General features: G+C 38.1%; 1 protein-coding gene across 1 annotated transcript; it reads right to left on the reverse strand.

The window, feature by feature from the left end:
- Positions 1 to 190: 190 nt before the first annotated feature.
- On the reverse strand, positions 191 to 13,253 carry agtr1b (angiotensin II receptor, type 1b). Its single transcript, XM_086065674.1, has 2 exons — positions 13,056 to 13,253; positions 191 to 3,029 (listed from the first exon to the last, which is right to left on the reverse strand). The coding sequence occupies exon 2, from the start codon at positions 2,955 to 2,957 to the stop codon at positions 1,863 to 1,865; it is 1,095 nt and encodes a 364-aa protein (XP_085921800.1). The 5' UTR covers positions 2,958 to 3,029; positions 13,056 to 13,253; the 3' UTR covers positions 191 to 1,862.

The following is a 13,253-nucleotide window of genomic DNA, read 5'->3' on the forward strand; positions in this document are numbered from 1 at the left end:
CCGCCCCCCGCCCAAATCACAATCAGTCCTGGCATACTGAAGTCAATCATTAATAGAGCACAGAGGTTTAAACTTGCAAGGTGAATTTTTTATTTTTTTAGGAATGATGACATATTTTATTATCAACCTAGGAAGTAAGAAAGATAGAATAGCATCCACTTTAATGTTATATTTTATTAATCATCTCACATATTCACAACTGTACACACAGATAGTAGAAAACAATATATCCACATATTTAAATACCACAAAAGACAACCACCCCATGTCAAACATTTTTTTTGGTACATTATGTTTTGACATTTTCACGAGGAGCACATTGGACAGTACAACTACCAGATAGCATCCTCAATATTTTTATGCTGTACAGTACATTTACGTTTGTTGCTTCATGACACACCATTTTTTTTCTTTTGCACTTCCGACTGGTGAAGTAGCTGCTGAGCACACAAGACGTTTTATCGCTGGGATGCACGATGACGCCGCGTCCAACATCATGCTGCATGCAAACACTCGGCTAAATCGGAATACACGTATACCAATCTGTACTATTTAGATGATTTTTAGAATGAGACACCAGTTTCAGCTGATGCTAAATTATATGGGTGGGAATCTCACGATTCGATTCAGAACGATTTGTGATTCAAAATCATTTGACAATCGCGGCTTACGTGGATCGCGGTGTTTTTGCCGATTTTGATTGCAAGTGAGGAAATATGCTCAGACGTAGTCTGATTGTCGGCATGTGTATATTCTGAATTAACCCCTTCAGGCCCACATTTTTCCTGCTGGGCAAATTAACTCATTCACTGCCATTGACGGCTATAGATGTCAAAAATGTATTTCAATTTCAATTGGTTTAGCATTTTTTTCCCCACTTTTGTTAACAAGAGTATGAAAACCTAGAAAACAAACATATTGTACATTTAGAACAGATATATAAAATTTGTGATTAATTGTGAGTTAACTAGTGAAATCATGCGAGTAATTACGAAAAAAAATGACGTCCCAAATTCAGGCGATTCAATTTTTAATCATAATTAATCGCATGACTTCACGAGTTGACTCTTGATTAATCACAAATTTTATATCGGTTCTAAATGTAAAGTAAAAAAAAATGTCTAGGTTTTCATACTCTTTTTAACAAAAGTGAATGAGTTAATTGTATTTATTTATTTATTTACTGATTTTGACTTTTCCCACACAAGAACAACATGGACATTTTTTTTTGGGGGGGGGGGGGGTCATCTCATGTTTTTATTTGTTATAGCTGACGCCAGGATGGTATGGCTGTAATGTGTTGTAAACTCAGCAAACTTTCATGTAACATTTTGAACATGCACGTCGTGCAAATCAACTTGCGAGTGCGATTGGTTAGCTAGGATCCAATCATGAACCACAAGTGTTGACATCATCCAAATTCTGCGTTTTATTGGTTTAGACGCGCAAATATGTCATGTCCACTGCAACCATGTACGGGTCCGAAGGCGTTAGCTATCATTTTGTTTTTTCTTTGCGAACCCTTATACGTAACGATCTGTCATCGGAAAGTTTGAATATTTGCATTTGTCAGCCTTGACAGTTTTTTTTAGCATCACCCCATGCCACAGGTTAATCTTTTAGAGACATCCAGTCATTGGGCCTGATTGCAAGGGATGGAAAATGCTGATTGTTGGTATGCGTGTACCCCGCTTCAGCAAAGAAGGCATTTACATTTAGCGACGTATATTTCTTCTAAGTATTCCCTGCGGAGCAGCATGCTACAGAACAATCAAGACAGTCGCCGCGTGCTTCAGTGCTTGGAGTGTTTTCCAACCGTGGACTGTGTTCTCCTTCAGCTCACTCTTTCCCCCCCTCCCCCGTTACTTCCCGTCAGACGAAGCTTTGCTCTTGAGGGCCGTCAGGCTCAGAGCCTCGGAGGCCCGAAAGGACAGCGCGCTCATCTTGGAGCTGATGCTCGGATGCGTCCCCGGTGGTCTGGCGGGCGAGCAGCGCAGCAGCCTCTTGCAGTTCTTACGGAAATTTCGCCCCACGAAGCCGTAGAGGATGGGATTGACGCAACTGTTGAGGTAAGCCAGGCAGATGGTGAAGGGCATGGCGGTGTCGATGATTTCCACCATGGCGCAGTTTTCCACCTGCATGAGTTGAGTGAGAACCTGCAGGAAGTGGAACACCTGGTGCGGCATCCAGCACAGGAAGAAGGCCAGGACGGCGGCGGCGAGCATGCGCAGAACTTCGTCGTCGCGGGACCTCGAGCTCTTCTGTATGCGCCTGGCGCCCACCAGCGCCCGCCCGATTAGGCAGTAACACGTGATGATGATGACGAAAGGCACCACAAAGCCCATCAGGCTCTTCATCAGGTTGATAGCCAGGAGGAGACCCTTCAGCCTGTCGCGGTTCTCGGTGGTCGGGTGCAGGACGCCGCACCAGGTGTTGTTGGAGTTGGTGATGTTGAGCACGTCCCGCGTCAACAGCGTGGGCACGCTGAGGATGAAGGCCAGAAGCCACACCACCACGCAGGTGATGCGGGCGTACGCCACCGTGCGGAAGCGCCGGGAGCGCACGGGGTGCACGATGGCCAGGTAGCGGTCGATGCTGAGCGCGGTGAGGAAGAAGGTGCTGGTGTACAGGTTGAGCATGACCAGTCCGGCGCTGGTCTTGCACAGAAATCCCCCGAAGGGCCAGTGGTAGCCCATGGCGGTGAACGTGGCCCACATGGGCAACGTGATGAGGAAAGTCAGGTCGGACACGGCCAGGTTGAGCACGAATATGTTGGCCACCGTCTTCAGCTTCATGTAGCAGTAGATGACCGCCACCACCATGCTGTTGCCCACCACGCCAACGACAAAATTGCAACTGTAGACGATGGGCACCAAGGTGTAGATGATACTGTGATTTCCGGAAATGCCGCATGTCAGGTTTATCGCCTTCGTCGCGCCTGCTGTGCCGTTCTCCATTTTTGATCGCTTTTCACTGCCAAATGCCAGAATCGGTCAACAGACCTTGGGCGCGAGGGGCCTTAGCTAGTTCTGTAGCGGGAACACAAGAAGAAGAAAAAGAAAAATGTCAGAAGGCGGCAGCGGCTTTTGTCTGAGCATACTGTACATACATTGTTACCATTAGTAGTCTTCTTTTTTTTTGTTGCATTTTTTGAGGTCAGTATTTGTGGGAATGCAGAACATTCCCACTAGGGGTGGGAATCTTTGAACGTCTCACGATTCGATTCAGATTTTTGGTTCAATTATTTCTTTTAGAGGCATTTAAGAGGCAAATTTCTTTAATTTTGTGGTTGTGGAAGTAGTATTTTTCTTTCTTAAAGTTTACTCTTGATCCCATCTGGACTTGGACTTGGACTCGGACTTGACTTAGACTCGATAAAGGTGGACTTAAGGGATACTTGACTCATTGAGCCATTTTCAGCAATAAAAAGTAAATATTTTGTCCATAACATCATGATTTTTCATGTACAATTAATACCTTAGAAACGGATGATATATATATATATATATATATATATATATATATATATATATATATATATATATATATATATATATATATATATATATATATATATATATATATATATATATATATATATATATATATATATATATATATATATATATATACATTTTTTTTTTACCTTAAAAACTAATTTCACCTTTGCTGAGGAAATAGGTAACGACCAATCAAGGCTCACAGCACAGGTGATGTCGTCTTCAGTTCACAGTAAGTGGAAAATTAGTTTTTAAAGTAAAAAGAAAAAAAAAGAAAATGTTTTTAAGGTATTAATTGTACAAATGATCAAATTAATTCTGGACAAATTATTAACTTTTTACTGCTGAAAATGGCTCAATGAGCCAATTATTCCTTTAACCACAGCACTGCCTTATTTAAAAAAAGCGTTTGATGTAGTCAGTCTGATTTGTGGTGTATCCGTTGTCTTGTAACAGCCTAAAAATCAGTAGCTTCTAATCTAAATTTCGTTTTCAAATAAAAAAAAACAAAAAACAAAACACATACAAGTTTCAAGTGTGAGCTAATTAGCCAGCTTAGCATTTTTGTTCTTGTTCACAATGTTTGCAAAACTATAGAAAGAAATTGTTTTGAAAACGTGTCCAGTGACAGCCCCTCAAACCTCCCCCACCAACTCGCCTTCTTCTATACAAGCACAATGCAAGTCAATAAAAGAGAGAAACTATTTTGAGTGCGAGTACTATTGCCACCTCTGGCACCAGCACGGCCCATAAACGCTAAATCCGCACGAAAGCGCTCACCCCTACACACGAGCTCATTACAGACCCCCACATTAAAACCATCCTTACGCTTTATGCTACCTCGCTAAAAGAGGAGGCCGTGAAAAAAAACAGATGTCGGGATGCCCTTCTATTCCAAAAATGCTCCTCAGGAACATCGTTACTCGGATGTTCAACGTCCCGACTCCTCATTTAATAGTCTCTCGGCTAATGAACGGCGACATTCCGTCCATCTGGGTGGACTCTTAAGCCCCCAGAAGGAGAACATTATTAATAACTGGAGAATGCAATTTCTGTAACAAAGTAGAATGAATGTTGAAGAGCCATGGCTGCGGTGAAACGCTGCACAAGTAAATGAATTGTTGAAATGTAAAATGAGACTTAGGAAAGATAATTATGAAAAAAATGCCACAATTTTTTGTACAAAATAAATGATTAGGCAAAAATGACATGGATGCTAGAAAAAAAGCACATATTTTAATTAAAAATATGATTGTGGAATAAACCGATCCCAGGTATTATTAGGTACTAGCAGAGGCTACCAATACCAGTCACTGATACTTAAGCCAAAAAAAAAAAAATCAGACATCAATTAAGTCCTCCACTGCAGTAGAAAGGTCGTTGCTCACAATTTTTGACACTAAGCGCACCATTAAAACATGGAAGGTATAAGAAGACTCATTTCAAAAAGCTCGCCTCGATAAGTTGTGCCCCAGCGTGAGAACTTCTAATCAGCGTGCACCTAAACAAACAAGACAGCGGGGATTCGGCTCTCTGGGAACTTTTTTTTGCGTGGTGAGAAAATCAAACCTGCGTGCAGTGGAAAATTTGAATGCGTGTGAGTTAATCAAATCTGTCAATATTACATCAAAGTTCATAGATTTATACTAAAATGCAGATTCACTGACACACAAGAATAATAATAATAAAAAATATTTGGACCGCCCCCTATATATGAACATTGGAACTAAACCTTGATTTTTTTTCACATTAAAAATATGCCTTATCTCTATTTATTCCGACACTTAACCTAAAAATGCCAAAAACTGACTTGGCCCACTCTAGTTCAGTGGCTCACAATTGCAATGTTTGTAACCTATTTTGGGAAATTGAAACTGAAGAATGAGTGCCTTAAAGAATAAATAAAATAAAAAAAGAAATAATGCAGTATGGTTTATCTTATTTTTGTGTTATGTAAGCTAAATTGTCATGCAGGTTTTTTGATAAAGTGCTGACTGAAGTAGACAATTCACTATGAGCTGTTTTGCCACAAGATGGCGGTATTGCTTCACGATAGTAATTGTAGTTGAGCAACGTCTGAAGTATTAGTACGTTTCATATATATATATATATATATATATATATATATATATATATATAAAATAGGAATAAAAAAACTAATTGAAATGTATTATAATTGTAAAAATATTAAGGGTTGTACAGCACACTCAAAACAATTAAGTGCTACATTTTTACATTCATTAATATGATAAAAAAAATATTAATAATGGTCACTACATTTACATTTTTTGAGTGCTTTAATATGATAGTTTATAACACAGAGGCATCATGTAATAGTATTCCAATCAGTAATTTTTCACAATAATAATTTTTTTATGTATATTAATGATTGCAGATATTTCAATACAATAATTTTTTTTATGATTTTTAATATCTAGTAGAGTAGATTTTTTTTCTCTCTTTTGTTTTCTTTATTTTTTTATAGATATGTGTGTGTTTGAAAAAAAAATACATTAATTAGTCCTTAATAGGTTTCTTGAAACATTCATTATTGCAAAAGTATTCAAATACATGTTGCGAGTTGAGACATCTTAATAGTTTCTTATTGACCAGTGGCATTCCTGTCTAAAATAATATTCTAATCATTTTCACTTTTACACTGGAAGTTGCTCTGTAATTTTCTGTTAAACAATTTTTAAAAATGTGAAAAAATCTGAATAAAAACATGAATAAATAGAATTAAAAAATACTTCAATAATGCATTTTTTTTATTGTGTTAAAAGAATATTGGAAGATTTCATGAATACAGTAAATATATTTTGTATGTGGTGCTTTAAATAAAAAATCTACACAAATGATAACACTATATAATGACGTAACAAAAAAAATGTGTACAAAAAAAACACCTTTAATATCTTGCATCATTCCCAGAACAATTTTATCTTGCCACTTCTTCGAATGTTCCACCAACTTTGTTGAGGCACAACAAACTTTACTTGTGGAGGACGACTTGGCACTGGCAAGGGCAACACAATGATGGGCTATCTTGCACGCTTTCCTGCACAGGCCCTGGCATTGCACGTCATTGCTTTATTAGTCACTTGTACAGTATGTTGCTTTCCATTGTTAATGATTAGAACAGCCGTTCAACTGCATAGCTGCAGGTGAGCACGTGGCGCCTATATGTTGAAAAGTCTATACACTCCTGTTCAAATAGCAGGTTTTGGGGATTTAAAAACATGAGACCATGATAAATAATTGACAAGAACTGGATGTCCGTCCAAAATTGATGAAAGCAAAACTGGTCAGAGAGTCAGCCAATAGGCTGACAGCAACACAGAAGGAGTTGCTAGAAAGCAAAGAAATGTCAGGAAAAAGCCTACTGGAACATCTGAACTTGATTTTGGGGTTAATCAGAGGTTCCTTTTTGATTGACAAATATTAACAATATATTTCTTATTGTGGTTTCAGTGGTGATAACTGCACGATAAACGTCCTAAAAATGTTTTTTTCATGTAATATTTTTGATACTTTCCCCCCAAATGTATTTCTTTTAATCATTCACAAATATTTAAGTAGGCTATGTTGGCTAATTGTTCTTCTGTCAAATTATGTATGTATTTTCTGATGTAATATTTCTTCATTGTAATATGTTGCATTTTTAAATATTTTTTCTTTCCGTTTTCTAAATATTGTGCAAAGGGTTTTTCTAAAAAGTTAGATTTTTTAAAAAACATTCTTATAATTGTGCATTTATAAAAAAAAAAAGAAAATAAATTAATCCTAAAATTTATGAATTTTTGTGTGTAATATTTTTGTACTACTCTTTTTTATGTTTTTGTATTTCACTTGAACATTTTCCACCCATTTTTTTTTTAATACAATTATTTACTATTTTACTCCTAACATTAGCTCTTTGTAGTTTTTGTGGTATCTAGTACTTTGTTTTAGTTTTTTGCCCAATATGTGTTTTGTCAAACAATTTAGTCTTTGTTATTGCTTCTCATTGAACTGTGCACATAAGTGAGCGTAATATTTTTAATCACATTTTTGGAACTACTGTACCAGGGTAATGTGAAAATTCATACTGCTTCATCTCTTGTCTTCATAATAGAAGAGCCAAGATCCATGCCAAGATCTTTTGCACCAAAGTTCCTTTTAAGGCAGAATTTTGTGTTGCCTCTAGCAGGTGTTGTTAATAAAATGTCCGAACATTGGTTTCACTTTTGAAGCATTTCCGACAAAGTCTCTCGTTTCACAGAGGATTTCTGATAAGCGCCTATGTAAATAATGTCGAAAATCTCCACCATGTGCCACGTTTATGATTTGATGAGAATTTCAAGTGTTTTTCCATCAGGGAAGTGCACAAAGGCAAACAACGAGGTGTGACAGACGGGAGCCTAGGTGCTCGGAAGCCGGTGATTTTTTAATGGCGCAGATATGCCGAGATGGCACATTACAGAATGGCCACCATAAAGCCAGGGTGACCGCAAAACAGGAAGGTAAACATCGAGGTCGAACCTGCATCCTCATCCAGGGAAAAAGCGTAAAGGTCAAGCAAGGCTTATTGGTGAACAATCAAGACAGCAACAGCAGGATGTTGGAGGTCGGCGGTGGGGGGAACCCACTGCCTGAAAGAATGGCCACATTTTTAAGTACAGTGGATAGAAAAAGTCTACACACCCCAGTTCAAATGCCAGGTTTTGCCATAGGCTACAATATAAAAAAAATAAGGCCAAGATTAGTAACTTCAAAACTTTTGACATGGCCTATAACCTGTGTACACACATCCAATATCATGTGGTTGCACAAGTGTGCACACCCTCTTATAAGTGCGTCTGTGTTCAGAATTAACCAGAAATCACATTCAAATTCCCGATAAAGGGGAGTCAGCTGTCAGACACCCTTCAAAGAGCCTCTGATTCAATGAATTTCAGATGTTCTAGTAGGCTTTTCCTGACATTTTAGCTTTGTAGCACAAACGTCAAGGTTTTGTGCTAACAATGGTTCTTATTTGGAACTGTTCTTAATTCCCAAAGCATGATGCTGCCACTGCGCCACCACTATGCTTCACTACCGGCATGGTGTCGTTTTGGTGATGGACATTGTTACGTTTGCGTCAAACATATCATTTGCGCATTATGTCCGAAAAGTTCAACCTTTTTCCCCACATGCATTTGGGAGATTTCAAGTGTGCTTTTGCAAAATGTAGTTGGTTTGAATGTTTTTCTTTGTTCTTCTCTCTTGCCACCCCACCTATACCCCAGACACTTAGAGTATGACGATACAGTGGAAGCTGTCTGCAAACCCTGGCTTGCGATGTAAGACACTCAAGAAAAGCCTACTAGAACATTTTGACTTTATTTGGGGTTAATCAGAAACATTTCAAACGGTGTTATCAGGTGTGTGCCGAATTCAATTTAACATGAGGGTATATGTGATGGGTCAATTCTGAACACAGCCACAACCTCAGTACAACCTCATTAGTTCAGATTGTTTACTTGTACTCCCTCCCCCTAGAAAGGTTTTGAAATGCTTTATTTTGCGCTCATTTTTTTGTTTTTTGTATATGACAAAAAAAAAATTGGCACTTGATCAAGGGGAGTGTAGACTTTTTATATCCATTGTATTTGAAAATGACCTCCTTTTGGAATCGTAGCAAGTTTGTGTCAGTGAAATCACAGCCCGAGTTTGAGCGAGTAAATAAAAAACACGCTTCCCATCAACAGAGCTATGCGAGGCTGCCCTTGGACTGCGCAACGGCTCCCACCTTCCACTCGCCACCCGTCGTGCGTGTGCAAGTCTGGCCACACGCACAGCCAAGCGTAATGTGGGCTTGATGGAGTTAATGATTGATGCCAGACCGTCATCAAAGAGGCTTCCTCTGGACGGACAGTTCTATGAAAGATGCTGTAAGGCTGTCACAATAGTCAATATTTATGTTTTTTTTGGTTTGATATTTAATTTAAAAAAAAATCTGTATTTGTGTTGATTATTTTGTCTAGTATTTTTTAGGTCAATTTATTTTGGATTTATTAATTTTAAATATTTGTGTTTTAATCAAGTATTTTTGCATTTTTTCCTAATATTTCTGTATTTAGGAATATTTCCATATTCATATCCATAAATGTTCCTTTACGTTTTTTGTTAAAATTTTTTTTAGTGTAATATTTAATGTTTTTGTATTTGTAATATTTCTATATTTCTAATATTTGCCCTTTTTAAGCTAATATTTTTTTATTGCTTGTGTTTTGTATTTTTTGATTATTATTATTGTTCATTTTAATCCAATATTTTAGTATTCTTTTCAAAGAGTTTTTGTCTTTATTTTTACCTTTATCTAATATTTATTGAGTTTTCGTTTAATTCTAATTAAATAATGCCCCCCCCCCCCACACACACACATTTTGCATTTTTTTCCTAATATTTTTGTTTTTTTTGTCTCAATATTTCTAATGTTTTTGTATTTTGTTCTCCTTTATTTAATCTATCTATGAATTCTTTACTTCCTCTTCATGACCAATTTCCATGGGCGTAAAGTCTCGATGCGCAATCCCCGGAAGGAAATGCGACTGAGGGCAAGTGTGATCCATCCACACAATGATGATGACAGCCAGTTAAAAAGCAGCACAGCCTCTGCATTCTTCATTGAAGTATGTGTGCATGTGTCATTATCTAAATAAGGGGCAGCTAATGGCTCGTTTGTCATGGATACGGGTGCTGTCCAAAGTAAAACGAGTAAATCCACGATTCAGTACAATATTTTGGCAAGAATAGAATCACTGCTTATGGATAGAGTCGCAAGCCTTTGAAAAGTTGTATCTTCAATTTTAAAATCTAATGCACGAATAAGAAAATACATGCTATATATATAAAACAACAACCGCAATACGTCACATTTGTAAGTAAAAAAAGAAAAGAAGATACATCGTTATCTCTTAGTGTACTGTTTTTATAAACATTTTCTTGTGTATTGGATAAAAAGAAAAAAAAAATCTCACAAAATTTAGAGATAGGCGACAAGTATATTTATCATTACCATTCACTGTACCGTAGAAGTGAAAAGCAGTATTTGCATTTTTAAAAAAAAGAAGTTTTTTCACCAAAACACAATAAAAACCAAAAAAAATTAGTTCCGCACTTTTCATTATAGACGCTAACCATATAGAGGAAAACTACCTGTGATGTCATGATACATCGGTGTTCATCCAAAGTACATGTTTGGTGTATACATGCCTATTGTGCGGTAAACAAACAAAACACAGGTTTAAACAGTTATTTGATGCTTGTGTATAGATCAAGTGTTAGTGAGTTGATAGTAATATTAAAAAAATAACGTCCCGCTCCCACGCATACCAGTACTTTAAATCCGTAGCTAAAAAAAAAAACGAAACAAAAAGATTTTCAATGCAAGCACGTTTTATAATGCAATCTTTGTAACTTTGCTTCTAAATACGCATCTCCTCTTTAGACCATCCCTCCAACATTCATTTTTGTTGTGACGGCAATCAAAAACTGGACAGCAGAGAGCTGATGGAATGTTTGCAAATTGAAATTGAAATTTAAATTGCGAGCTGCCTATTTCTAAAAAAAAATTCTGTTCGAAAACTGTGTTAAACACGTGCCATTCATTTGCAACTTCAATGCGGAAGGCTTGCACATCTGCTCTGGAGGGATTCTGTCTCTGCAAAAGTCTCCACAAAAAGTCACTAGATTATTTTTTTTTTTTTTTTTTGCTCATCACTTTTGGGGAAAAATTGTTACTCAAGGCTTGAAAAAAATCCCTATATAGGGAAACAAAGTCCCTAAATTGGCAATGCTGAGTAGTTGCTTGCTCCCTAGCTCTCATCCCTGGTTGCAATGGTAATCAAAACCATACTCACAAAGAATTTGCGCCTCCATAATTCAATGTACCCAATAAGAATAATTGTGGAATGCACGAGACAAAAAACGGATGCAAGGACAGGGAGAGCAGGCAAACTTCACAGATGAATCCCAGAGCCTCCAAGCTGTGAGGCAGACATTGCTAACCAGTAGCTTGATGTGCTGACGCCAGTTTCGCCATGAGATCCAATTAAAGGAGCTAACGGTCAGCTTTGATAGGTAGAGACTACGAATTACTTCAACCTGCTGTCGGTATGATTCAGTGCAGTTGTGCATCACTTGGAATGAGAACCACAATGAACTTAGTGGGGCAAAATTCTCAATCCAAATGTATTCATAGACCGCATTTTAAAAAACAACCGAGTTGATCAAATCACAGTTCAGTCCCTTCTAACCAATTTAAATAATGATAATTTTCTGTTTCGTATTAGCTCCCCAGAACATCGCAGTACTCCGAGTTGACGGAAGGCTAACTGAAGCAAATGATCTTAACATGCACATTTTGTGGAATGTGGGAGGAAGCCAGACGGCAGGAGAAAACCCCAGCAATCACCATGAAAACATGCAAATTGAACCCACAACCTCAGATCTGGGACGCAGACATACCAACCACTAAATGCATTTAACACACACGCACACACATAAATGGGGGCTACTTACTGTAGATGGCAAAAACTGTACTCGATTTGTATAATCATTGTAATAACTAAGAATATTTTTTGAGGGAAATGCCTCACAATACGGGCTACAACGAAAGATTATTTTAATAATGGATTAATGTGTTGATTATTTATTTATTTATTTATTCAGATGATGAAAATGTCTTCATTTCCATCCTTTATTCAAGTACCGGACATTATTTTAAATGGGCAGTGCAGAAAATGCGACCACATTAGTTATGCGTGATTTTGTTACTGGTTTGGTTTGCAAATATTATTTACCAAAATAAAAGCAGATGTTTGCAAATGTTTTGTTTTGATTCATAGCAAAGACAGTTAGTCTGCTTTCGTGAAGGACTACAGAAATGGGAGAATGCCGGTATTTACTGTCGAGGGGCTGAAATTGCAACAATTTGGACAATTTGAAATGAAACGGGGTCCCTAAATGATCAATCGATTTTACAGATGAATTTGAGAATCAATTAGTCGATTAATTCATTCATCGTTGCACCTCTTTCTAACTTCAAATCCTGTTTAAAAAGACGCAGTTTTCATCCACAAACGTAAGCTCTAACAAATCTCAGGCTTTGTAGTCAATACTTTTCAAGTTCCCGAGCAGCCCGTGTCCCCCACATGGAATCCAATAAGCGTTGGGAAACGTGATGTTAGGCAGAACCTGTCGTCAAACAAGCTCGTCTTCACTTTACGGAAAGACAGCAGCCCCTTTAAAAGCCGCATTAGGGGCCCTTATTGACGCTCGTCCACAGTTTCCTCCTCTTTAAACTCTTGCTTGTCCTCGTTAGCCTCACACGCTCTCACTCGGAAAATTATTTATGGAAAGTGAGGAATTCATCAGACCAGATTGGGATTCACACGCCCCCCCCACCCTTTCATCCTCTACCCCCCCAGTCACGTCCACATGAACTACTTGGCCAAACAGCGGCAACAGGTGGAAAAGAACCAGCCGGTCAATTTACCGCCAATTACAAACATATAGAAAGTTAATCTTTACCTGAAGCGATGCTGTGAGTGAAAGAGCCCACCAGTGAGAGACCACCGCCGTGCGCCACCGGTTGCCTCTGATTCAACTTAACTGGCGCAGCCAGACGAGCAGGAATACCATCCGACACACACCAACTCGGACTGACCGCCCCCCTTCATACACACACAAAGTGATGAATGAGTTACACTGGAGCGGCTACACACTCAC

Source organism: Leptonotus elevatus, chromosome 21 (genome assembly GCF_054856555.1).
Source record: "Leptonotus elevatus isolate MCC_2025b chromosome 21, RoL_Lele_1.0, whole genome shotgun sequence".
Classification (NCBI taxonomy): Eukaryota; Metazoa; Chordata; class Actinopteri; order Syngnathiformes; family Syngnathidae; genus Leptonotus; species Leptonotus elevatus.